General features: G+C 43.5%; 1 protein-coding gene across 2 annotated transcripts; it reads left to right on the top strand.

Moving 5' to 3' along the window:
- Window positions 1-3,248: 3,248 nt before the first annotated feature.
- On the top strand, window positions 3,249-24,049 carry POLR1D (RNA polymerase I and III subunit D). 2 transcript variants are annotated; one of them, XM_075139857.1, is made up of 3 exons: window positions 3,249-3,779; window positions 13,994-14,068; window positions 22,153-24,049. In XM_075139857.1, exons 1-3 carry the CDS (start codon window positions 3,754-3,756, stop codon window positions 22,436-22,438), a joined length of 387 nt encoding a protein of 128 aa, XP_074995958.1. In that variant the 5' UTR covers window positions 3,249-3,753; the 3' UTR covers window positions 22,439-24,049. The 2 variants fall into 2 exon arrangements, with proteins under 2 accessions (XP_074995958.1, XP_074995960.1); XM_075139859.1 differs by lacking the exon at window positions 3,249-3,779 and adding an exon at window positions 7,113-7,133.
- Window positions 24,050-24,281: the final 232 nt, after the last annotated feature.

The raw sequence follows: 24,281 nt of genomic DNA, 5'->3' as shown, positions 1-24,281 counted from the left end.
TACAGAATTGGGGCCATAGAAAACAAAAAGTACACACCATGACATTAGTTTTTTTTTATTGCTCTGTAGACATCATGACCCAACAATTACATAATTTAATACTGATATTTAAAAGAATTTTCATCTTCGAAAGATTCTACAATTTCTAAAGAACAAATTCCATTGACCTAATAAAGCAATTAAGCAGCGTGCAATTCAATGGGGTCACATTAAAATTGCTTCTGCAAACCAAATCAGCAAAGAATTTTCAAATATCAGAGACAAGCCACTGCTGTATCAAATCGGCAACCAGTTTCCTCTGGTGCCTTTTACACCAGGGAGCATTTTAACACTGAATGAATGTTGTTTTCTTACTAGTTACAGTTCTTAATATCTAATAGCTCTTTAAATAAGCAGCATCTTGCTGATTTATGACATTAATTTATATTAATCCAATGTCTAGTACACATCATATCCTTACACATTTCACTTTGATGTTGTTGGTATCATTTCTACACTGTTGCTTTCAACTATATTAAGACATTTTTCAAGAGTACAGAAAAATGGGATAAAAAAAAAAAAGGGTATTTTCAAGTAGACAGTTTAACTAGAAGCTAACAAACTTCTGCTGTTTTTTACTGATACAGGCCCGTAAGTATATACCAAGATCGAGACTGACAGGCTGTTCAGTGCAGGTAAAGCCTTACGAAAAAACAAAGTTTCACCAAGGTCATCAGTGCTTCCAGGAGAGCAGACTCCAAACAAATACCAAAGCTTGCAATGTCAAAGCCAACATTTTTGTAATTACGCATGACAGGTTTTAGTAAGCTTATTTTTTAACCTAACCCGTCTCAAGAGAACAGTACTCTTCCACCCAATCACCAGCTTACAATCCTCTTGCAAAGTTTCATCCCTAAACTGTAGCTTAATATTTTTTTTTTTTTTAAATAGAAGATTCAAGTCCTGCGTTAGGAAATCACGCTGTGTTTGCAAATCTCAAACCTGAGTCCAAGGCCCTGGGCTATCTCTTGCCCAAGTCACTAAGCAGAGTTAAGGGTCAGTACAATTAGAAATTCAGTACTGAAAACTCTCATTTTAAAATTATGCTTTTTTTTTTCCCCCCAATATCCAGAGATTTTAGAATTGTAATAATACAAGCACTTCAAAACATAACATTACATACTTTTTTATTTTAAAAAAAAACCTAATTAAGTACAATGGTGTTCTTTGCAGCCTGCTGAATTTGGAGTTAATCATTTTATATAGTATTGTGTTCAGGAAAGAGGATTCCTCTCTTAATGAGCTGATATTTTTTTTTTAAAAAAGAAAAGAGTAAACGATAAAGGATCCTATTAAGTCTTATGGTTCTAGCAAGTACACTGACATACCTTGTTTCCATTTTGAGGAAATTTGTTTTAATAAAGTCAGGGCAGCATATGGTACTAACATGTTTCTTTTCCAAGTGGTAGGGACACTAACCAAAACCATCTGATGTTTCTTCCTAAGCCTCCTTGATCTGCTGCTGGATTGCAGCTTAGAATAAAGCATAGTGAAGCCAAAAGGAATTGGTTAGAAGAATAAAAAAAATCAGTAATTCAAAGTGTTTATTTAATGAGAGCCTAGCTCAGAACAGTTTCTCTTTTGAACAGAAGCTCAAATGCATTTGTGATTCAAAATTTATTTCCAGAGACTATCAAATGTATCTCAAAGCTAATCCCTAACAGACATTTTTTACTTTGCACACAGAGACAAAAACAAACCCACAGTATCATGTAATTAAAAAAGGAATTAGACGAAGCTCAGAAGTACTTAATAGTGGATTTCTACAGAAGTAAACAATCAGCGCTATGCATTAGGAACATGGTAAGAAAAGTCACAAGGGACTGTCAGATTTGTCACTATCACAGCCCCAGCAATTGTTCCCTCAATTAGTTGACCAGGTACTAACATTCTATCAAGAGCAATGATAATTTTAAAGTATGCCTTGTTAAAGTTTAAAAGACACAAGGTTTTCAGTATTTAAACCACATTTTCGGTAATAAGAGCTAACAAATGCGGGAAAAAAAGGAGAGCCTGGGTCAGAGCACCGAGGACTACAGTTAACATTTTGAAATAGCTGCCAACTACATAGGCTTCAGAGACATTTTACATACAGCTCTGATTTCCTCTGGCGCAGCTGTAAAACACATAACCTGAAACCAGCTCCTGCAGCAGGGGTTTGCTTGCAGCTGTTCTTCTGCCTCCCCCGCACGCAGTAATTTGACTCCTTTTCAGGCAGCAGCTTCTTTAATAAAGCTACACGAGAGCAGCATAGGTGTATTCAGGGACCCCAAAAAATAGGCACCTTTAGAGCAGGTCCCCAGCGCCCCAGCCCACAGCTCAGCTTCGCCGAGACGCGCTGTGGGTCCGGGCGCAGCCCCCGCTCACCTCCGGCGGGCAGAGACCCACCGCGGGGTGCCCAGCTCGCAGCGGCACCCGCTCACCCGTCGGGGCTCCGGGGCGGGGGACGCTGCTCACAGGCGCAGACACCTCACCCCGCACGGCGGATCCCGGGCCCCAGCTCCTCTATCGTACTTGTTGCCCCTGCAGGACGGCCCAACCCGGCGTCCGCAGCAGGCCCGGCCCCGCCGCCCCCGCGGGGAGTCCCCCGGCGCCGCTGCCACCGCCGCGGCGGAGAGGAGGAGGGGGGGGTGCGGCCGCCGCCCTGCCTGGCGGCCCTCCCGCCGCCGCCGGCTGAGGGGAGGCTGAGCCGCCCGGCGCCGCAGCAGGGCAGGGAAGTTACTCACCGCCGCCGGCTCCGCGCCGCGCTCTCCTCAGCCGCCGCCGCACCCCTCAGCCGAGCCGGCTGTGCCCGCCCGCCCGCTCCGCCCGGTGGGAGCCAAACTCCGGGAAGCACTTAGCGGAGCGCGTCTCCGCCGGGCCGGGCCGGTGCTCCCGCCTCCGTCCCCCGCCCCGGGCAGCGGCGCGGCCCAAGTGACAGCCGCGCTCCGCCACTAAGGCGGCAGCCCGGGGCGCGGGGCCGCGCGGCGGGGGTGCGCCGCAGCCTATGGGAGCGGGGCCGGGGCGGGTCGCGGCGGAGCCCCGGGCCGGGGTGTCCCCGCCACTCGCCTGATCACAGCCCGCCGCGCGGGGCCGGGGGCGGCGGGCGGGGCCGGGGCGGAGGAGGGGCCGACGGGGGAGCTGCCCCGCGCGGCGCCCGGCCCGGCCCAGCCCGGCCCTGCCCTGCCCTGCCCTGCCCGGAGACCTGTCCCCGCCCGCCCGAGCCCTGCGGCCTTGCTGAGGGGCAAGCCTAGGGGGCCCCGCCGCTGACGGGAGGCGGCAGCCCCACTCCCGCCTCCCTGGCGCTGCCGCCGAGCCCGCTCCCGCCCGGCCCCGCTCAGCCACGGGCGAGAGAGCGGTGACCGCCCCACGCCTCTCTCCCCCGCCGCGGGGCCCGCAGCGCTCCCACCGCGGGGCTGGAGGCTTATGGTGGGTCCCGCCGGCATGCACCGGGGCTCGCAGGAGCCCACCAGGCCGGCTGTCGCCCCTGCTCTCCTCTCGGGGGGGGGGGAAGCTGGGTGCGGCCGCAGGTGCCCGGCGGGGTGTGGCGGCGGCGCGGCTCGCACCGCCCCGGCTCCTCCCCCGCCGGGGTCCTCGCCGTTCTCTGCGCCTGCCCCCGACGCTCCGCTCCGCCCAGAGCCGGGCCGCGGGCGGGACATGGCGCCGGTCTTCGTGTGAGGAGCTGGGCTACAGGGGGGGAGAGTGGGTGCCGCTGCCCACCCTCGCCGCGCCGCCATGGAGGAGGACCCGGAGCTGGAGAGGTGAGGGGCGTGCGGCGGCAGGGGTCGGCTGAGCGGCCCCGGGAGCTCACGGCCTCGGCGGGGCCTCTCCGCCGAACAGGGCCCGGCGTCGCCTCCCGCCGCGCCAGGCCCGGGCAGCGCTGGTCTGGGGCCGCCCGCGACGGGCCCCCGGGGTCTGCGGCGCGTGGGGCGGGCTGCGGGGCCCTGCGCGGCGCGGCCGGGGCCCAGTGCTGCGCGTCGGTGTGCCCCGGGGCTGGCTGCGGCCGCGGACGGCCCCTTCCCGGCGGAGGGCCTCGGCTGTCGGGCGGGCGGCGGCGGTGGAGAGGAGGGCCCTGAGCCCGGCCTGGCTCTGCCCGGCGCCGCCGCGGCCCGCTCTCCGCTGCAGCCCCGCCGGCTGCGGGGAGTGTGCGCTCCGAGGGGTGCGCAGCCGGCAGCTGGCTTGCGCCGTGTCCTCGGGACAAAACTTTGGAGCCCTCGCTGAGGGAGTTGCAACAGAAAATAAATCTTCCTACGTAATGGGAAAAAAATCCATCATTAAAAAAAAAATCAATTATTCTTGTGATGCATGCTGATAGCATTTAAAAATAAGATTGAGAAGTGTTAGGTGGCTCATCTCTCATCAGTCATAAATTGGTGATTAGGTGTACTTGGTAAAATTAAAAAAAAAAAAAGGTTAAACTTCTGTTCTACGAATTTTGATTTTCAGTGTTGGAGGTGTGCCAGTTGACTAATTGTTAAAATTGCCCTGTTCTTGGTATGGAATAGTACAAAACGCTTGGCAGTTATTTTGTCAGAAAATAAAATTGGTTTCTACCTTGCATTTCGTTGGGACGAGAGGATTCATCTTGCTTTGCGTACTGGGTTAACGTTCCCAAGTAAACATTGAGGATTAAAATGCAGATTTCTATATTTGGATACTCAGTCACAGCAGGCCTCTCTTACTTTTGCTTTAGAAATAGACTCTAGGTGTTTATTATCACAGATTTTGGGCATAATAATCCTATTTGTAGTTATTGGAATCTTTTTTTTTTTTTTTTTTTTGCAAGCTTGTTTGTGAGTAACTGCACACTTCTTACGGCTGTTTAAAACTGTTGTGGTGAAGTGATGACCAGAGGCTTTCTGAACTGTTCTCCCTGTGGTTCTCTGCATTAACTTTTAAGAAACCATGTCTGAGACTGCTTGTAGAAAATGACTTGTTTCTGCTTATACCTGGCAAGTATTTTAAATGGGACAAAAGCCATAGCACCGGAGTGGTGGAAGGGCTAGAGAGCATAATGCTTTCTAAGAGGCCTTTAATGCTTGGTAAGCTACTTCTGCTCTTGGATCATCAGTTTAATAATTAAAGCTTCTTTCTATATATGCATGAATGTTATTTTTACTAGCGCCATTCCAAACTTAATGCTTTTTCATTTATAGCAAGTTGAAACCACCTCACTGTTCTTCCATGCTGTCTGTCTTCTGGCTGCTATTGCCGTGCTGCGGACTTGGGGTCCTCCGGGCAGTTCAGGGCATAGCCGCTCGCTCATCGGCTATAGCTGACTGCTCCACAGTCTCCTTCTGATGCTCTCCTTCCCAGGAACCAGATTTGGAGTTTTATCCTGCCTCATAACTTCAAACTGAGTCGGGATTTGCTATTCCTTTTCCATGGCAGTGTGGTAGATAATGAAGATGAAGCTCAGTATTACTTACTGAGTGGAACACAGTAGGGTTTGGCTGTCCGGTGTCTTCCATCCATGCTACCGTTCACCTCTGTATGTGTTTAATCAGCTCTGAACGCTTTATAAGTACCATAAAGTGTACTTGATGATTATCACTTTCTGCACGTGATCCACCTGTCATTAGTTACTTTTTCATACCCTCAGCTTTTGTAACAGCTCACTTTGCTAGTAGCACCCTGAATTCAGTTCATGCTATATGCATTTAGATGTCAAACTTGGGTATTTCTTACTCTAAATATGCTTCCCCGTACAGTCTTCAAGAGTCTAATACAGGCCTTTCTTTATCCTTTGGTTTACAGACATGACTCCTTAGTTTCAAATTCAATGACCCGTTGATCATACTCTCCTGTGAGTAGTACAGCGATGGTAGTTAGAGTTTATAATTTTTAGGCTCTTTGTAATATGGCTTTAGCGTACAAATAGTGGCATTTCTGTTCTGTAGCCACAGTGTTAACTATTTTAGGTAGATTTTTACTGTTTAAAAATGGGTTTATTTGGAATATTTTCAGTAGTGTGTCTCTGAATTCAAGCTTGTCTTGCAATGCACGAGTCTTAAATAACAGCTTAAGGTTTTTGTATGTGTGTTTTTTATTTAATTTACCACAGGGGAAAAAGAAGCGTAACTCTTTTTGTTTTTTCAGATCTGAAGCAAATTTTGTGTCCCAGCATCCCAAACAATAATCTGTTAAGACAAGTCAGTTGTCCTATATTTTTTTTGTTATTATCTAAGGAGAGGTCTCTTCATCTTGCTTGTTCTATTTCATCCTTACTGCCACATTTTCCTGCTATTATTTTGCAGTTTTACTGTGTCTGACTCTCGCTTGACTTTGCGTTTGATGTTTTCCTCACTTTAATAGGAAGTGATAGCTGCTACCGAAGCTGAATGCTGACTTGCAAGTTACCATGTGACTGTTGGCATACTCTGGATTTTAAAACTCTAAAAGCTGTAAATACCACAGGTGTGTAGAATAGTAATATTAGCTACATTCTACTGAATTATTTCCTCTGCTTCATCGCACCCAGTAACCTTTGTTGGAAGTATGAACTGTCATTTTTTCCTGTGAACTTGCTGGTACGTCAGTGAAGACGCAGAGACCCAGAATCTTGAGATACAGTGTGATTCTAAGAAAATTCTAGGCTAAATGCTGTTAATATATAATTAATGGTATTGTGAAGATATGACCCAAGAGTGAGTAGGAAAAAAAAAAAAAAAAGGTTACAAATCAGCTACTAGGATCTGTTTGGTTTGTTTCCCCTGCAAGCACATGTACCTGCTTTTCCTACTTAATTTCAACTAAATATCCTTTGGGATATTACAGAGGTCACCATTTTCATCCCTATGCAAAAAAATCTTTTTTCCCCCTCCCCTTCCTAAATTGTCTTCATGGTAGTTCTGTGTGTTTAAAGCACAGAAAATACATTCTCTGAGAATATAAAAGAAGTGGCTTTGTTACACTGTGTGTCCAAATCCTTCCATAATCCCTTCTGTCTTTCAACAGCTGTAAATATTTCACAACCTTGGATACCATACCTTATTAGCAGTGCTTACCAAGCTTGTTTGGAGCATCATTTACTTGGAATTAAGTGTTTCCTATGGAGGTGCTGCTCTGAATCACAAGGAATGCTATAATTCTGTAACAAGAGGCCTGTAGCTGAGGTGAGAATCAATAGTCTAGTATTTTTGCTGCACAGGCATCCCCATTACACTTTTTAACAAGTAAGCTTTGTGCTTTGGAGAAATTAATTGATAATTCTTACTGTTGTTTTTAACAGTTAAAATCGAAGTGTCAGGATTTGGTATGCCATTCTTTCCCATATTCATGGCAAAAAAAGTGATCTGCAAGCTAAAATTGGTGTTTGAAATGTTCACTACTCAAGCTAGTGAGAATATCAGCCCAGAAATGTGCTGCAAATAGCAGCTATGGGAATGACAAATAGAATATTTAAATAAGTAAGAAACCTGATCAACAAAGAATGAGAGCATTCACATGTCCAATGTGGAGCGTCTTTGCCTTTGAACAAACATTAGGAAGTTTGTGGCATATTTGTGTCTTTTTTTCATTCTTGCTCTTAATGTTGTGGCCTGGGCTTTATTCTTGACATTCCTTTTCATCAGTTTTTGTAGCAAGTGTGAGCAGATAGGACAAACCAACTCTCAGGAGTTAATCATAAATAACACTGGCCTTCATTACCATTCCATTATTACAGAAGGCAGTATCTTCAGTCCTTTACTTGACCGAAGGTCTTGATATTAATTATTCAGATGTAATCAGAATACCAACATCCTCTTCTATTTCCAGTCCCATGCATGGTTAAAAATAAGTTGTATAGTCAGCATAAAACTGCTTTGAGAAAATTGATAAGAAAACCTGCTGATTTTTTTCCTGGGCTTGCAGCTTGCTCTCAGGACCTAGAGTGCTTCAGGAGGTAGGTTTAAGCATGAATTTGGGGATCGCAAGAGCCGAGCAGCCTGGCCTTTGAGCTTGAATAGTAGTGCTATAGACTGCAAGCAGTTATTAATGAGATGATGGCGTGGGTGGAGATGGCAGGGTTGTTAGGTTATGTGCTGAAAGCTCCTGGGCACACCCACAGAGGACTAAAGAGAGATCACGGTGGATGGGGGAGCCCAAATAGTGCCTAGCCGTGGCTTCTCCCAGGCCCATCCTAGGAACCACCAGCCCGTCAGAGGTCCATCACCATGAGCCCAGAGGAGCACAGGGACACAGTGGCAGGTGGGAATCCACAGTAAGGACTCAGAGGAATGAACATCTTCTCTGGGCCCCTTTTAGGGCTGGTTGCAGGAGACAACCTCGGCCTCCAGACGCGACGCCCATCAAGATGAGTCAATGCTGGAGCGCCTTTGGGACTTAAGGTTGTTGCTGTCTAGGGGTGTGGGACGCATTATGGGATGCAGGGGAAGAGCATTTTGATATTGCATAAGGCTTATTATGGGATGTGTAGGAGAGGAGCCAAAGGTGGGGAAAGGGATGGGTTCAGGTGATTTGGGGAGAAGCAAGAGTGGGAAAATAGAGGAATAAGAGGATAAAAAGGTCTGGTCATGTGTGAATAGGCTGCTGGTTGGTACACTTGTCTGTCTGTGTGCTGCGCCTGAGCAGTGCAGTCCATCCTGTCTTCCTGTTAAATTCTTTTCTAAGTCTTTCTTGGGTGAAGGACTCTATTTGAGGGGAGAGGGTGTGCTTCTCAGTGCTAGCAACTAGAGTCAAACCATGGGTTGGAGGAACTGTGTGTCCATGGTGCCAGCAACTGGAACAAGTGCAGGTCTGGATGCCAGCAGTTGGGCTGGGACCCTGGGCTGGAGGGCTGGGTGCCAGCAACCAGGGACACTTCAAGGAGTGAGTAAAACCAAGTGTCAGCCACTGGAGTGGGATTGGGGAACCATTTATCTGTGCTGCAGTACTGGAGCAAGCGTGGGTGTGTGAAGGAGCATGTGGCTGCTAGTGAAGATCAAGCTGGGTCCACGAGTGAGTGGATGGATAAGGTGGGAGCTGGGAGGTGAGCGTGTATCTCTTAAGAGGAAGACCACGGGAGGAGCTAGCTGTTGGAGGCGGGGAGTCCTGGCCAGCTGCTGGAGAGACTGCAGGGCTCTCCAGGAGTGAGACACATGTGTGCCTATGTGTCTCTATGGGCAAGACCACAGTGGGACTGGGTACTGGGGGACCAGGGGAGTCCCAGCCAGCTCTGTGTGATGGTCTGTACCAGCAACTGGAGTTGGGCTGAAGCCTCGGGGTCTCCTATGCCCGGCCAGAGAGACGAGCAGGATGAAGCTGTTGATGTGAGCACTCTGTGTGTCTGTGATCAGTGTGGCCAGTGGTGTGTACATGTGGTGTGTGCGTCTGCCTGCTGGGAAGAGTTTTTCAACCTTACTACTGGTTGGACCTGGGCATGGAGCTACGGCTGCCTTGCCGCTCTTGGATCCAGCGTGATATATCTTCTCCTAACAGGGTGGTCTATAGTTACAAACATGGGTGGTCTCTGTAATGACATGGTGTTTTCATTGCCTGTAACTGTATCAGACATGCCTCTTTATACCAATTATTCATTTTTCAGTCTATCTATTTGATCTTTTGGAAAAAATGATGACGCTCTTTCTCTGAGTGAGGAATAGAAAATATCTCTGATTTTGCCTGACTTTGGAGTCTTTAACACTATCCCATTCTTTGGGCACATGCATTTGTGATGCAAGTTGTTAGGATTTATGCAACGAGAGCTTTGCCTGTAGCTTTGGAATATAGAGGAAAAAGTGTAATCCCTCAGTAATGTAAATAGGTCTTGGACCATACTCTTGAAGATAAAAATATCATTGCTTTTACATTCATGTAGCTGTAATTCTGCAACTAAGCTTGACTGCTCAAAAAGGATTGCCACAGCAAGTTTTAAGTGGTGCTTGCTATAAAAGATGCCAGAATAATGAGTGTTCTTAAATGTGCCCCTGTCCCAAATTTTCCCTCCTGTCAATCCCCCAGTGTTTGAGTTCTTCTCACGTGAACATTGCGTGCTGTGTTCCCTTTGCTCATGCTGCTGCTCTTGGAGCTGAAGCTGGCAGCCACAGGACTGTTAGTATTGTAACCAAGCTGTAAAAATGGAGAGCAAGGAATGCTGAGTCCCAAGAGGCCTCTAAAAGCAAATGTAAAAACCTTGTTTGCATAGCTTTTAAGCTTTTGGCTTACTTGTGTAGAGGATATAAGTTCAGTGAGTGGAAACGCGTTATTTCAAAGAGGATCTGAGCATTTTTTCATTTGTCTGTGCAAGTCGAAAGGGCTTTGTAAAGGTGCAGTGAATAAGAGTGATGTTGAAAAACCAATATTAGGAAACAACGTTTGATAAGAAAAGAAGATGTCGACTTACAAGGCTACTAAAATGGATGCCAAGTCAGTCTGATTTTTGATATAGCCAGAGCAAAAGAAAAGTCTCAAATACTTAATGGCTTATAATTCCTACCTAAGTTAATAGAATTGGTGTCACCATATTAATTTATTGTGATGTTTCCCCTAAAACTGAGTCGTAGCTGTTTAAAATATGTATGTGTGTGTGATTTATTAGTGCTTTCTAGCTCAGATACTTTGATTTATGATTTTAATTAAAAAATAATGGCAGATTTTGTAATACAATAATAATGACAGGCTTTTAATCTGCCTTCTAGTCAGGTTTCTCAAAACAGAATCACTAAGTTTGCTAACTGTGGTAAGTGAGTGTCAGACGCTTTTTTTTCCTCTTCCCTCCCCTTCGTCTGACATTGCTGTTTGAATGCTCAGGACAAGCTTTTATAAAGGCTACATGTTCCTGCTGTCATCACTATAAACTAGCTCAGGCTGCTCAGATAGCAAATTATGGGTCTGGAGAAAAAATGAATTTTGCTATAATTTCATGGGGACCTGTGTATTCAACATCTCCCACGTTTCAGTGGTAGAGCCTGTGTTTCTTACCCTTTTTTTTGTTCTTGGGGAGTAGCCATCCCACACACCCCTCTGCTCCTACCTGGGAAGGCAGCAGTAGCTGGTGAGGTTGCTGACACCGTACTTAGCATCTGGGTGCAGGTAACTTGAACAGGTGACAGCTTACCTGGGCAGATACTTGGTTTCCATGAATGCCTGTGATATGACTGGATACGCAAATGTCCTCACAGTCAGATGTATGCTTAAAAAAGGATTTGAAGTACCCCAAGCCCAGCTGCTACTGAGATGATACTAATAACCTTATATGAGAGAGAGACTTCTGTGAGGAACCTTAAACCAACGTGCCATTAATAGACTAGTGCATAGAGAAGCAATACCACAGTTTTTCATGCATTTCTCTACTGTTGTTTTTGTGGAAGTCTTGGATGCTTTCCTCTGCAAAGCCCTTCAAATGCAAACTCTCAAAGGAAAAAGTTATGACCTGTGAGTATTTGCATGTCTATCTGGCACAGTTCTCAGACTTTTGTGGGATGGAATGGTTTTCCCTTGGAACAAAGGAGTTCAAGGATTATTTATATGTTGTTTGAGAACTTGTGACTGATTCTGGAGACTTGTTTAGGAATCTTTAGCTAAAGTATTGCTTGCTGGAAATTACTATAAAGTGAGGAAGTAGTTCTGTGATAGCTGGTTGTAAGTATAAAATATGAAAACTATATTCAAGCAGAACTGCAGAGTAACAGTAGAAAGAGTAGCTACACCTTCATACACATTACACTTGTACTCATTGTTGTGGTTTAACTCAAGCCGGCAACTAAGCCCCACACAGCCGCTCGCTCACTCCCCCCCGCAGTGGGATGGGGGAGAGAATCAGAAGGGTGAAAGTGAGAAAACTCGTGGGTTGAGATAAAGGCAGTTTAATAGATAAAGCAAAAGCCGCGCACGCAAGCAAAGCAAAACAGGGAATTCATTCACTCCTTCCCATCGGCAGGCAGGTGTTCAGCCATCTCCAGGAAAGCAGGGCTCCATCACGCATAACGGTTACTTGGGAAGACAAACGCCACCACTCCAAACAGCTCCGCCTTCCTTCTTCTTCCCCCAGCTTTATATGCTGAGCATGACGTCATATGGTATGCAATATCCCTTTGGTCAGTTGGGGTCAGCTGTCTCAGCTGTGTCCCCTCCCACCTTCTTGTGCATCCCCAGCCTGCTCGTGGTGGAGTGGTGTAAGAAGCAGAAAAGGCCTTGACTCTGTGTAAGCAGTGCTCAGCAACAGCGAAAACATCCCTGTGTTATCAACACTGTTTCCAGCACAAATCCAAACCATAGTCCCATACTAGCTGCTATGAAGAAAATTAACTCTGTGCCAGCCAAAACCAGCACACTCATTTAGCACCAATTTGTTTTCTGTTGCCAGGGAAAACCAAAGTGTGCCCAAAAGCAATACAGACAGAAGAAAAACTGTGTCTGTGTTTATAAAATGTCACCAGCCTATCCCAATGAATGAACGAATCCATGATCACAAAGGTGAAGGGAGCTGGTAAAGGCTTACATTAAGATCCTAACACACTGAAGGAGGTTAGATCTAGATTGACAGATGTAGGCTGCTGTGTAACTGCATAATGTTTTCTCATTAGCTACTGAAGGAAATTCTGTACTGCCGATTTTCATTCCCTGTTATGCACATGGAGTATATGCATTTAAAGCTAAGACCTCTTGTGTTTTCTATGTCTTTAATAATCTAAATAGTAATAAACCACTGTGTTAGATGTTTAGAGTCCAGCATTAACTTGTTAGGTCTTCACATGGGCCTGCTATATAAATTGCTGGCTTTTCTTCTCAGACCTGCTTCTGCTATTAGATGATGACTCTCGACTTCTCTAGTCTCAATTTTGGCGTGACAACAAAATGGATACTCAGGCTTTTTGTAATCTGTGGCAAAGCAGCAAAATCCTGCTATGCTGATAATACCATAACAACATGATGGGACGTGGTTTCCTTGAAGTTTGAGTTAAAGTCTGTTGGCAGTTACCTTTTTTTGCACAGTCTACACACAGACTTGTACTATCAGGATGATGCTTGCGTTGCTCGCCAAGCACCAGCAGCCATTCTGGCACATCATAGCTGGGAGAGCTAAACAATAAATACCCTCTTTATTACCTCCTATCTTCAGTTCCTCAAGCCTTCAGACTTACCCATGTCAATGGTGTTAATGCTTAGCTTCATATACTGGGTATTACAGCCAGGTGCATAGCTTTCCTTTTCTGTCTTGCAGTTATTTTTGGTTGACATATACAGTTGCTTACAGTTAACTAACAAAAATGTTAGTTTATGCATTCAATTTATATAATAAATGTCTCATTATCCGTTCATTGGTTTTCCCATTAACTTCAACCATGTACTGTAGAGCAGTTACTTAAGTTTTATTTGAGATTGAAATTAATTCGTAAAGAGAACTGAAAGACTGACATTGCAGGAGTTACCTATAATTTGCATAATTTACACTCTCCGATGACTTTTGATGTGAGCATAGTTGTTTAATTGCTTTAGGCCGGTTTGTTCTAGAAGATGCCGATAACGTAAAGGGTGGTCATTTTGGATGGTGGTGGATCATAGTCACAAAGATGAGCTCTTTTCTTCCACTGTTACACAACGCTAGTGCAGATTTTACTGTCACCTGACTGCTTGCTGTTTTACTGGTGGTGTTTAACTGTGCTCAAAATAGGCCTGCTGTGGTTGAAAGACACTGGGAAGAACCTAAGTGAAGTGACAGCAGGGAAGAGTATTCCCAAGGTGGCGTGATAGGGACTGTGCTTTTCGGTGTGATACACCAGTTTTGCACACTTTATTTCTACTCTTCAATTAGTATTGCAATTGTTGTATTTGCAACAGCTTTAATTGCTTTTAATGTGTCAAAATGTTTCCTTTCATCTTGCCACATAGGAATCTGAATTATCTTAGTAAGAAAGTCAAGGTGATTTTATTAGCCTCTTTATTGCTTAATTCATTACAGTGAGGAAACTCTCCACTTTATTTACGTAAGTGGATAAAGGGGCAAGTTCTTGTGTTCTGCAAGTGTTAACTTTTTTCTTTTCCTCATGTTTAGGAAGGCTGTGGAAGAGTTACTTAAAGAGGCAAAACGTGGGAGAACCAGAGCTGAAACAATGGGAGCTATGGGTTGGTAAGTTGTGCCAAGAGGAAATGAATGCTATGACCGATGCCAAAATAAATTTTACATTTAATGTGTGACAGAAGTCTCTACCTTTTTATTTGCTTCATGCTTAAATAATTTGTCTTCATCCAGGTATTAATTTGTCTGGGCAAAAATTTGAGTCCAGATAAGAAGGAAGTTGACGTAAATTCTACCTGCATGAAATTGCTTGACTGAATGTGTTGAAGTCAAAGCAACTGGAAAACCCAGAGTAGCTTCTGTAATAGTATTTCCTTATAATAGATGGAATTGCAAAGTTTGGATTGTAACTTCGTGAGTCTTTAAAATACTGGGTAGCTTCAGTGTGCATGTACTTACATACTGGCCACGTTACTGGGTTAGATTCTGTTTAAGTTAAAAGAATTCATAGCCCGACAAAGAAACCTAAACCCTTAAACCAATAAAAATAATAAATGATCCGCTAGTAGAGAATCCATGTGTAAATTGCAGTCAAAAATGAACTCGAAGTATAATCCAATTTTGGAAGGAGGTATTTTTTAATACTAAAAAAAAAACCTAAAACCCAGGGGCTAATTTGTATAGCAAGTGGGAAAAGAATCACAGTATTTCAGTCTTAAGTGAAATACAGTATTAATTCTTCAGTGCAGTATTTCAGTTATTACAGCTAGATTATCATGGAATGTAATGTATGTAATTGTAATTAAAGTAGTAATAACATGCTGAGAAGAGTCATTCATCTTGAAATAATATATATGACTTTGATAAGAAGCTATCAGATCTAGGGATGTTCACACAAGTAGTGCCCCAGCTGACTGTGTTAAACTCATTTGTAGATAGGTTTGGCTTCCTCCACCAACAGTAGTAAAAGATAAGCCTGCGCTGTTAATGAAGTTCTCGGCTGATTTCTTGGCTATGTTTGTTTTAGTAGCTCTGAAGAGATTAAAACAGTGTCTTGCTGAAAAAAGTTAATCCTTTATGTTTTCTAAGCAAGTTTTGGTATATTTTACCCAGTATTTCTGTTGGGGATGCAATTTATACCCTTTGTGTTAAAAAAGTTGAATTGGTTTAGTCCCCTAGAGTGGTTATAGCTATACTGATACAGCTTGCTTTTACCCTGTCAACCTTGCCAAATGGTCAGGGAAACCAATGCAGATAATTAGCACTGTGAAGTGTTGCATGCATCTAGTTACTGTGAATTTGCAAGTTAATTCCAGGTTTGGAGACTAAAGATTTCTGTTGGGAGATAACCAGGTGTCCCTGTGCAACTTCACTGCTGCTTGTGCAGTCTGGAATACCTGCCAGGAGTGTGTATGGGCTTCTACTCCTGGCTCCGGCTACTTCTTATTCCTTGTCTGTAAAAGAGTAGTGGTCCTGCTCAGCTGTCTGTGATGGTCAGCTCGGGGTAACATGCAGGTTGCTAAAGCCTGATGCCCAAGACCTGCCAGAGGAGGGGATAGCCAAGGGTGACCTGTTCTTCAGAACAGCTGCAGATTCCACTAGAGTGAATAGTGGCTGGCTAGGCCAGGGTTGTGTTAAAGGTGTAGGAGGAGAAGATTGTCAAGAAGGCTTCAGGGAGAGGAAGGCTGTTGATATAGGGATTGGCATGATGATATCCTGAACTGAGACTGTTGAAGTAAGGATCCTTCCAACTGCAGAGGCACATGAGAATAGCTATACTGGGTCAAACAAAGGATCCGTCTCTGCAGTGCCGTCTCCATCAGTGGCTGATAGCCAGTGCTTAGGAAACAGAGGAGGAAGAGTACAGAAAAGTGGCGGTACTTCTCAAGGTACTATCCCAGCTTCAGGCAGTCTGCAGCTCAGAATATCCTGCGCTCAGAGATTATTTTTTTGTATATGATGCTTCTCCAGGGATTTTTCCCTCTCTGAATTTATCCTTAGAGCGACTGGTAGTAATCCCATTTGTCACAAATCTGCTGCTGTAGAGTTTGGCATAGGCTAGTGTACAGCTGCTGTGTATGGCCGTAAGGAAGGTATAAAACTCCCCATAGGCAAATTCCCAATAAGTCTTTGGTGTCTAGTTCTGCAAGCGCAAGAGACAGAACAGCAGCTGGAAGCTGCCACTGCTCTCTTCCCTTTAATATTTTTTCGTGCCCCATTGCGCTGTTCTGGTCCTTCCGAACTGGGCCAACAACTAGGTATTGCATATGTACGTGGGAGATGAGATAACTGGTAAGATATTTGGAAGGAAATTTAACTATGCTCAGTTGAGTATCACACTCCAGCAAAATGCCATCAGATGTAACTGATGTTACGGTAAATCCTGAAGGGCTTCAGAGGTTAGATCCAGGACTGACATGTAACCTTGGAACTGTAAACTATTGAGAGGAAGGTGACTGCTGCTCTGAGCTTTGTGGATACCAAATGAAATGAGCAGAAAAGTTAGTTCATGAAAATGTATATTAGTAGACCAAATCCAGGAAAGCATAACTGGTAGAAGCAAAGAGACAAGGTCATCACAAACTTGTCTAAAAGCACAGTCTTAACAGGTAAAACACAAAACCTTCCTTCCTTGCCAAACTCAAAATGCTTACAGGTGTGTTTCATGAGGACTTCTGGGATTTCCTCAGCCCTTTGTCAGAGGAGTCCTGAAGAAGAGATGCAGAAACCCTGGAGACATCTAGTGTAAGGCCATCAATCCTGCATTGGCACTGGATAGTTGAAGCAACTCGGCCTATGAAGAAAAGATTTGTTCTGCCATCTGTCTTTGGGTAAGGAGAAGCAGAGGCTGCTACTGCTCATACTTCACTGATTCCAGTTTATGTTGCTCTCCAGCAGCTGTTAGATATTGGTAAATAGATTTCTGGAGTCAGTGGCATTTGACAGGAATTGGTTAAAGGGAGGTGTGCGGGGAGGTGGCATTCCCAGGGAACTGTATTGCGCATACCATTACAAAAGAGTACTGTCTCCTGGTGGGTGTTGATGACAGCAAAACCTTAGCCAGCAAGCCTCTGAACGCAATTTTGGGATTGCTTTCAGGTTCAAGCCACTGCTCCATTACTGTCCCAAGTGATTAGTTCTCCATAGCTCAAGTGCACTGCTTGAAGAAATTCCCCAAGCACCCCTACCTAACTTTTTGCTGTCTCCTTGTGTGAGGTGGATAGTCAGCTGCTCTTTGAGCCTAAATTGCCAGCATCCGAGCTAGCATAGCTGACAGGTACAGAAAAAATATACCAGGCGGTCATCCTTTAGCCCACAGTCTGTGATACAAAGACTCAACCTTGAAATATGGGACAGTGTTGCTAGTATTTCTTCCAGTTTGGGAATGTTTTGCCAATGTTACATTGTCCTACCAATTTGCTGTGGATGACATGGGTAGGTGCTGCAAGCTGTAGGGGTTAGATGCCAGTAGAAAAAAGGCTTGTCCCAAACAGGGAGGTTGGCAGTGATATCAGGCAAGAGCTTATGTGGGAGGGGACATAATCTGAGACTCTCTGGACATGGAGCAACTGTCAGTATTGCCAGTGGGCTGTATGAGCTCTTAGTTGGTTAGGAGTCCTAGCTTACTGGCCTCCATGCTCTCAGGACTGCTTAGATTGATAGTATCTAGGTCCATGGCAAATTCATCCAAGAAATACTCGATATTGGTGTTTGTAGATCTTGCATTACTGGCTCTTCAATGTTGACTTGTTCCTTGGATGTCCTCAAGATTCTTGCTCTCAGCACCGCAGTATTTCTAGTTCCTGCAGTGCTCCTTTTGTATGCACTCTATGGCCATAGTGATTCTTGTTGGGGGTCTTCTGTATCCTTATGATACCACATGACGTAGATCCTGCTGATATATCTGTTTCAAGCATTAGCGGAGCTAATCACAAGTAAGAAAATGTGTGAGAGAAGGGGAAGGGAAGATCCTCTTCTGAAGATGTCTTAATCCTGGAAACATTGAGCAAAAGAGAGCAGAATCTGTGGCTAAATCTCAGTGATGCTGCTGTGATGCTGGAACTTCTGAGATAAGAAAAGACATGAGAGCAGCTGTCTGAAAGTTAACACTTGAAGGGCCAGCTGGATCCGGGATGGGAAGTTGTGGACAAATAGTGTAAGAACACTTGAAATGGTTAGATAACTATATCCTTGATTCATTAGATGGAATAAAGCTGTAAGATACTGGGATTTCCATTGTGTGTCTAGGTAAAATCAAGCTAAAAGCTCAGCTTTCCTTAAGTGATTTTGTTGGTTCTGTGTACATAATTCATAAGCTTGTTATAGCAGTGGAGTTAGGGGTTTTAAGGGGTTGTTCTGCTTTAATTGAGAAAGGCGGTTAAAATGCTACAAAAGCTACTGTGTAGACAAGTTCAAGAGGCTATTTTTTTTTTCTCCAATGTATAGGTCTGGTCTTCAGAGATGCTGGTAGAAAGTGAGCTAAGGCTGAACTGAACGTAATCTTCTCTGCTTACTAAAATAAGATGGAAAACAGGATATTTTGGGATGGTTTGTTCAGCTTTGCATTGTAAGAGCAGATGAAATTGCAAAAAGAACATAAATGTTGGAAACATTAAATTATTTTTAACCCTATTTCTTGTAAAGCAATCCTAAAATTGCTTTCATTCCTATAGATAGCTTTCTGTTCAATACCAAATCTGTTAGAAGTACTGCAGAATACAAAATAATGAAGATGAGGCTGAAGGGTCTGAGGGCACCGGAATTGCGGAATGCTGCATTGGATCTTGTCTTTGAATGGGTGTTGCATGACTGTGCAGAAACACTGCAATGTGATTCCAGTACATCTCTTTCATTTGAATGTGAAAAAGAGGAGAAATAGGGTACAGACAGAGGTTGCAAAGTACATATGTTAAAAGCTTGTGATCAGAGCACAGGTTCCTATCCAAAGTCCTGCCACCTGTATCTACTGCCAAGACTATACGTAAAAGCTTGCAGTGTTGTCCCATGCATCCTCTTTTGTGAGATCCCCTGTGAAAGGGTAACAGCCTAGATTAGTTGGTTTGGCAAAACAACCTCTACCTGCTTTTTTTTTTTTGCCTTTAGTCACTCTTCTGTTGAGTACTGTGTTTTCCATGGCAGTTTGGAAGTGGTGGAAATGTACTTGTAAGTTCGTGCATAATGAACTGTGTTTCCTGGAAAGATCTGATTTACTCTGTATGCCGAGGCTGACTGTACCAAGCCTGTTTGATATGTCCAGTTACTCAGCAGAGAAAAGGCTGTGGCACGTGGCACTGTACTCTTGTGTCTTAAGTGGTGTCAGTGTGTTTTACTGATAAGAAGTTGTGTGATACAATTCTGTGCTGACCTGCACTGCTACAGGTATGACAGGTATTGACTGGAAATTCTGTGTTACTGCACAGAAGTTAGCTTAAAATGTCAAAAGTAGGGTTAAGATTTGACCTATGTTCGCAATAATGGATTTAATATTTTTTTCTTGCTCAAAATGCAACGTTGACACTTCGTCATTGCATAGTGGAGAGATTTGGGATGTGTGGGACTTGTCTGTGGAGGGGCATGAGGTTCTGTGGGTAAGAATAGCTTGATTTACCTTCTTGGAGCATGCAAAGCAAAAAGCGAACCTTTACATTGAGTGAATACATTGCTACAGAACTGGAGTCTTTTGTAGACAAGGCTGCTCTAGAATTGCAGGTTGTGTGCTTGCCTTGGTCACGCCTGCAGCCCTGCTTCAGGCATACTTCAGTTTGGAACTTTAATGTTCTTTTCACGTGTCTTTTACTATTTTTGTAAGAAAAGAAAAGCTTTTAAAAACTGTTCTGTGGCACTGTTCGCTAGTCAGCAGTATTGCCTTCCACCTTGCATAGGCTGAGCTTGTCTCCCAGCCCTTCAGAACTTACCTTGAGGGCAAAGCTGTCCTTGAATTGAGCGTTGCAGGATCAGACCTACAGCAAGCCAAAGGCTGGTCTTCGGGGAGGTCAACAGTAGGAGTATTCTACAGTTTTCTCACCATTAGAAATGCTCTCAAAGATAGCAGTGGATTAATACAGTTCACTTTTAATCTTCACAGTCCTGTATATAACATGGATATATGTAAACATTATGGGCTTGTGTGTGTGCATGTGTAATGTAGCATGTGCCATACATCTCCTTTTCTTTAAGACTTAAAGGCAGAATTTGCTTTGTTGAAGTCTGAGGTCAATAAAACTAAGGACGGATGTTTCTCTTCAGTGCCGTAACTAACTGCTGCTCCGTGAAAGCCCGGTGGCTCGCTTTTATCACTGTGTGATGGTGAACTAATGGCATCTCTTAGCTGACTCTGAAGCCCTGCATTTCTGATCCGTTTTCATTCTTAGTATAGCTCAGGCAGCACTCGTAGTGCCAAAAAGAAATAAATACTTCAGCAAGGTGAATTTATTTAGGGCAGATTGTCTCATTCTGGTGCTATATATATTAGTGCTTAATCAATGCACTGGCTTTTAAGAAAAAGCAAGAGGAAGGAGACAAATGTGAAATAGTTTTTCCCTGGATGCAGCCTAGAGAAAGCTGCCCTCCTTGATAGGAAGTGTTAAGATACAACAGTTTAATGCTGGCATAAGACATACAGAGGACTTAAATGTTGGCTGTTTTGTGTTATGTCTTGAGTGTAACCTGTGCCATGGCATGTTCAGCACCATGTTCATAGCTGATGTAGCTCGAAGTACAAACCCTAGTCTACTGACATATGTTAGCTATGTATTTTTACTTAGTAATACAGTTAATGGATAAATAGTGTCTCCCTAATTTACAAAACAGCTATGCTAGATACAGATACAGACTTTTTTAAAATATTTTTTTTAACCAGGATTTGAGTAAAAGGGTGTAGATTTATATGCAGAAAGTTTAGAAAACTCTAAAATTAGTTGTGCTGTAGAAATGTGTCAGGAAATACCTAGTGGAAATAAAACAGTGTAACTGTTTAATGTATACTTCTAAAATGGCTCTCATAAGTTCTTCAAGGATTTAGGACAAGAACAATTATCAGTAATGCTTAGTAGGCAGACCTGAAGAAAACACCACGGTAAATGCCATGTCCAGTTAAAAGTCATGAAGTATGCTAAATAATCAGATGGGATCTTCGTTACAATTTTCTTGTTGTTCTTCTTGATACCTCTGATTATTCAGAGGTGTCAAAGGTTTTTAAATGGTCAGGGTATAGTTTCTACACTTACACAAAATATTCAAGTAAAATAGCTGATCTTAACATTGTGGTGTTAGGGTTCATTGACTCCATAGTTGATTCAGTAAGTGGCACTGTGATCTCCAACAGCTCTGCTTTTTTAGAGTAATCATGTTACTTTTCCATTAGCATGCAGGCTCAAAAATGTTGTGAAGACAAGCACCATGGTGGCTCCCGCTATAAACAAAGTCTTCAGAGTGATTTCTGCTTACTGCAGGAATATATTCAAACTTGTTATTTCTCATTCCATTCTTTAAGAGATGATGAATTGGGAATAAGTAGAGTACAGCTGATACCAACAAGATAAATTAAACGTACAGTACTTGTTTACTAAAACTAGCTGATAAATTATGTGCAAAAGTGTTAAGCTGCAAGAGGACAAAGTCAGAAACAATGGAAAAGAGTTGGATAAGTATCCTTTCTGAAAAAGAAAATAAAACATTTTGTTTGGTGGTTGCCAGATATAAGTTAAAATTGGTATGCCTCATGTACATGTTTTATCGCTACAGCTGTTTGCGTTCTTCATGTAAGTGTATCTTTTACTTTCTGAATATCTCAGTTTGTTAAATAATGCTGACTTTAGTAGATTATGATCTTGTAAACCATTCTGATTTGACTTAGAATATGTTGCTAAATACTTGATTCCTGAATACCTAAGTTAAGCACCATCAACCTTAAAATATATTGTTGTCCTCTGCTTCCCCCTGCACACACCATCTTGTGAAAATCATGTGGATTTTCACTGTGTTGAAGTAGAATAATTTTCATCCTATAAAGAGTAAGATAAAAGGAGAATGGAGACAACCTTGAGCATATCTTTCTGTACTGAGAGTTTACACTAGGTGGCATGCAAGGAAAGCCAAAAGCACAAACCTGTCTCAAAATTATTGAAGTTAAAATCTCAGACTTGTTTCAGGATGTTTTTATCTTGTCTTTTGATCACTTTTAAATGTCTTTACAGGTTGAAATGTCCTCTTGCTGGTACAAATAAAAGATTTCTTATTAATACCATCAAAAACACGTTACCATCTCAAAAAGAACAAGACCAAGAACATGAGCAAAAGGAAGACAGTAAGGAGCCTGAGCCAAACAAAAGCAGGAAAGAAGAAAAACCAAAGAAACGCAGAATTCACCCATATACACCCAGCTTTCAGTCCAGAAGGAGAGTCAGCTACTCTCCTCCAAGGCACCGAAACAGGAACCAGCACACAAAGGATAAGCATGAAAAGCGATCAAGCAAACGATGAGGAGAGTGACGAATATGTGTTGTTACAAGCCAGGAATGTCATTAAGTGTCGGACTGCAGGGTTGTCTCAGTTTTTCAGGAAAAGATGCTGTTCAAAGCTGAATTTTGAACCGAGTTGCTTGTGGGAGAAGTAACCTTGAGGTAGCTGTCGAAAACCTTTCTTCGGGACCTTTAAGAGAAAAGCAAAGTGCAGCATAAATCTTTCAGTCGTTTTAGAACGGACATTCCTTTCCCCTTGCTCCATTCTTCTCTCCCCTTCTGACTAAGCTTAGGGTCTTGGTGATGGAGCATGATATGTGTGTCACTGTCCGATACAACTCATTTAGTCATGTCGCTCTTTGGGAAGAAACTTAAATTAAGCAGAAATCTATTTATTGTGTAAAGTTGGCAGAACTTCTTTGCTGGTAACCAATAAAGAAGTTTTGCGTGTTTGGGTTAGTTTAGTTTTACAGAATCTAGAAGAAGGGAAAGCTGGTCAGTTCCTGGCCAAGCACATACATTTTGTATAGAATATAAGAGTTTGCTTTCTTTACTATAAAAAGAACAAATTTTAAATGGACAACACTGGTTTTGCTTTCTAGGAGGAACTATGAGGAAATACTGATTTTGCTTGTTATTGTATATTCACAAACCTGTCATAGATAATAGTAAACATTACCCCTAAAAAGCCATAATTGCAATAATTGTCTCTGTTTAGACTTCCCTCTGTAAGGAAGTAGTTTGAACAGTCTGTTGTCATGGTGCTTTCAAAACAAACCTTGAACACAAAATTATCCTGTTCTGTGTCCACTGCTAGGAAGTTTCCAAGTAAATGCCTAATACTAGAAATGCAGCAGTGATACTTAAAAACAGTCAAATGCTCACTGTCCTGTGTGACAATTCTGTAGTGGTACAGTTCTTAAACTTGTGATGACTTGGAGCACATATAATACACATCGGCATATTCTACGTCTCACTTCTGTTTGTGTTGCAATAACAAACTTCTGTGTGAAATATTTTGTATTTCAGTACTCTCAAAAATAATTGTTTTGAACATAGGTTTCTGTTTTTAAGTGTGTTGACAATAAAATCGAAAATGTTCATTGAAAGTGCTTTGTGGAATTAATGCTTTTAATGGGTTTCTTAATTGACATGAGCCTCTCTCTTCTAAGGGACCAGTGCTTCATGATCCTTCAGTGTTGTGTCAGGGCAAGAGTGCCACCTATAGGCTTATCTATACCTCATCTTGCTGTACTTACCTGTCTCTCTTGGAAAGATCATGTTAGCTAGGAGATGGGAAGACTGAAGTGGAGATCTGCTGTGGCTGAATTTTGATGCATGAGCTGGGAATTACTCTTCTGAGTAATGGGAAGGTAGTTAAGCAGGCGTTGAGGCCACTGGTGGCTGCCAGGGTCAGCGTATCCAACAAAGTGGGGTATGTTTACATTTCCACTGAGGAGTTGTGGATAGTTTCTCTATTTCCCTGCAGGAACCATAGCACTGTAATAGAAGTCCCAGCCTCTAGAAAATGCCCAGTGATTTAATGGATGAAAGAAAAAGTAGTATCTTTGGAGGATGTGGGACTATCTTTGGTTTAAATAAACAGATGTTGTTTGCCGTCCTTATTTTGCTGGACACTGGTTGTGTTCTCCTTAATAATCCTTCTTGGAAGGACAGCACATATAATACCAGCCGGGCTCTGCTGCAGTGACAGTGCTGGACAGGTGTGGCTTTGCAGCAGAGAATTCATCTCACCGTTAGTCAGCATTGGGGCTGGAGATGTTCCACAGGACAAATCCCCATGAATTCTTGCTGCTTTGGCTTGCAGTGGTAATACGGTGTCCTGAGAGCTTTCCACACTCAGG

This window comes from Calonectris borealis, chromosome 1 (assembly GCF_964195595.1).
Source record: "Calonectris borealis chromosome 1, bCalBor7.hap1.2, whole genome shotgun sequence".
NCBI lineage: Eukaryota > Metazoa > Chordata > Aves > Procellariiformes > Procellariidae > Calonectris > Calonectris borealis.
Note: the sequence above shows the minus strand (reverse complement) of the source record. Positions and strands in the feature narration are given on the sequence as shown.

Coding starts and splice junctions, on each gene's coding strand:
- POLR1D (XM_075139857.1), top strand. CDS start 3,754: ATGGAGGAGGACCCGGAGCTGGAGAG. Junction 3,780..13,993: donor GAGGACCCGGAGCTGGAGAG/GTGAGGGGCGTG, acceptor CCTCATGTTTAG/GAAGGCTGTGGAAGAGTTAC. Junction 14,069..22,152: donor ACAATGGGAGCTATGGGTTG/GTAAGTTGTGCC, acceptor ATGTCTTTACAG/GTTGAAATGTCCTCTTGCTG.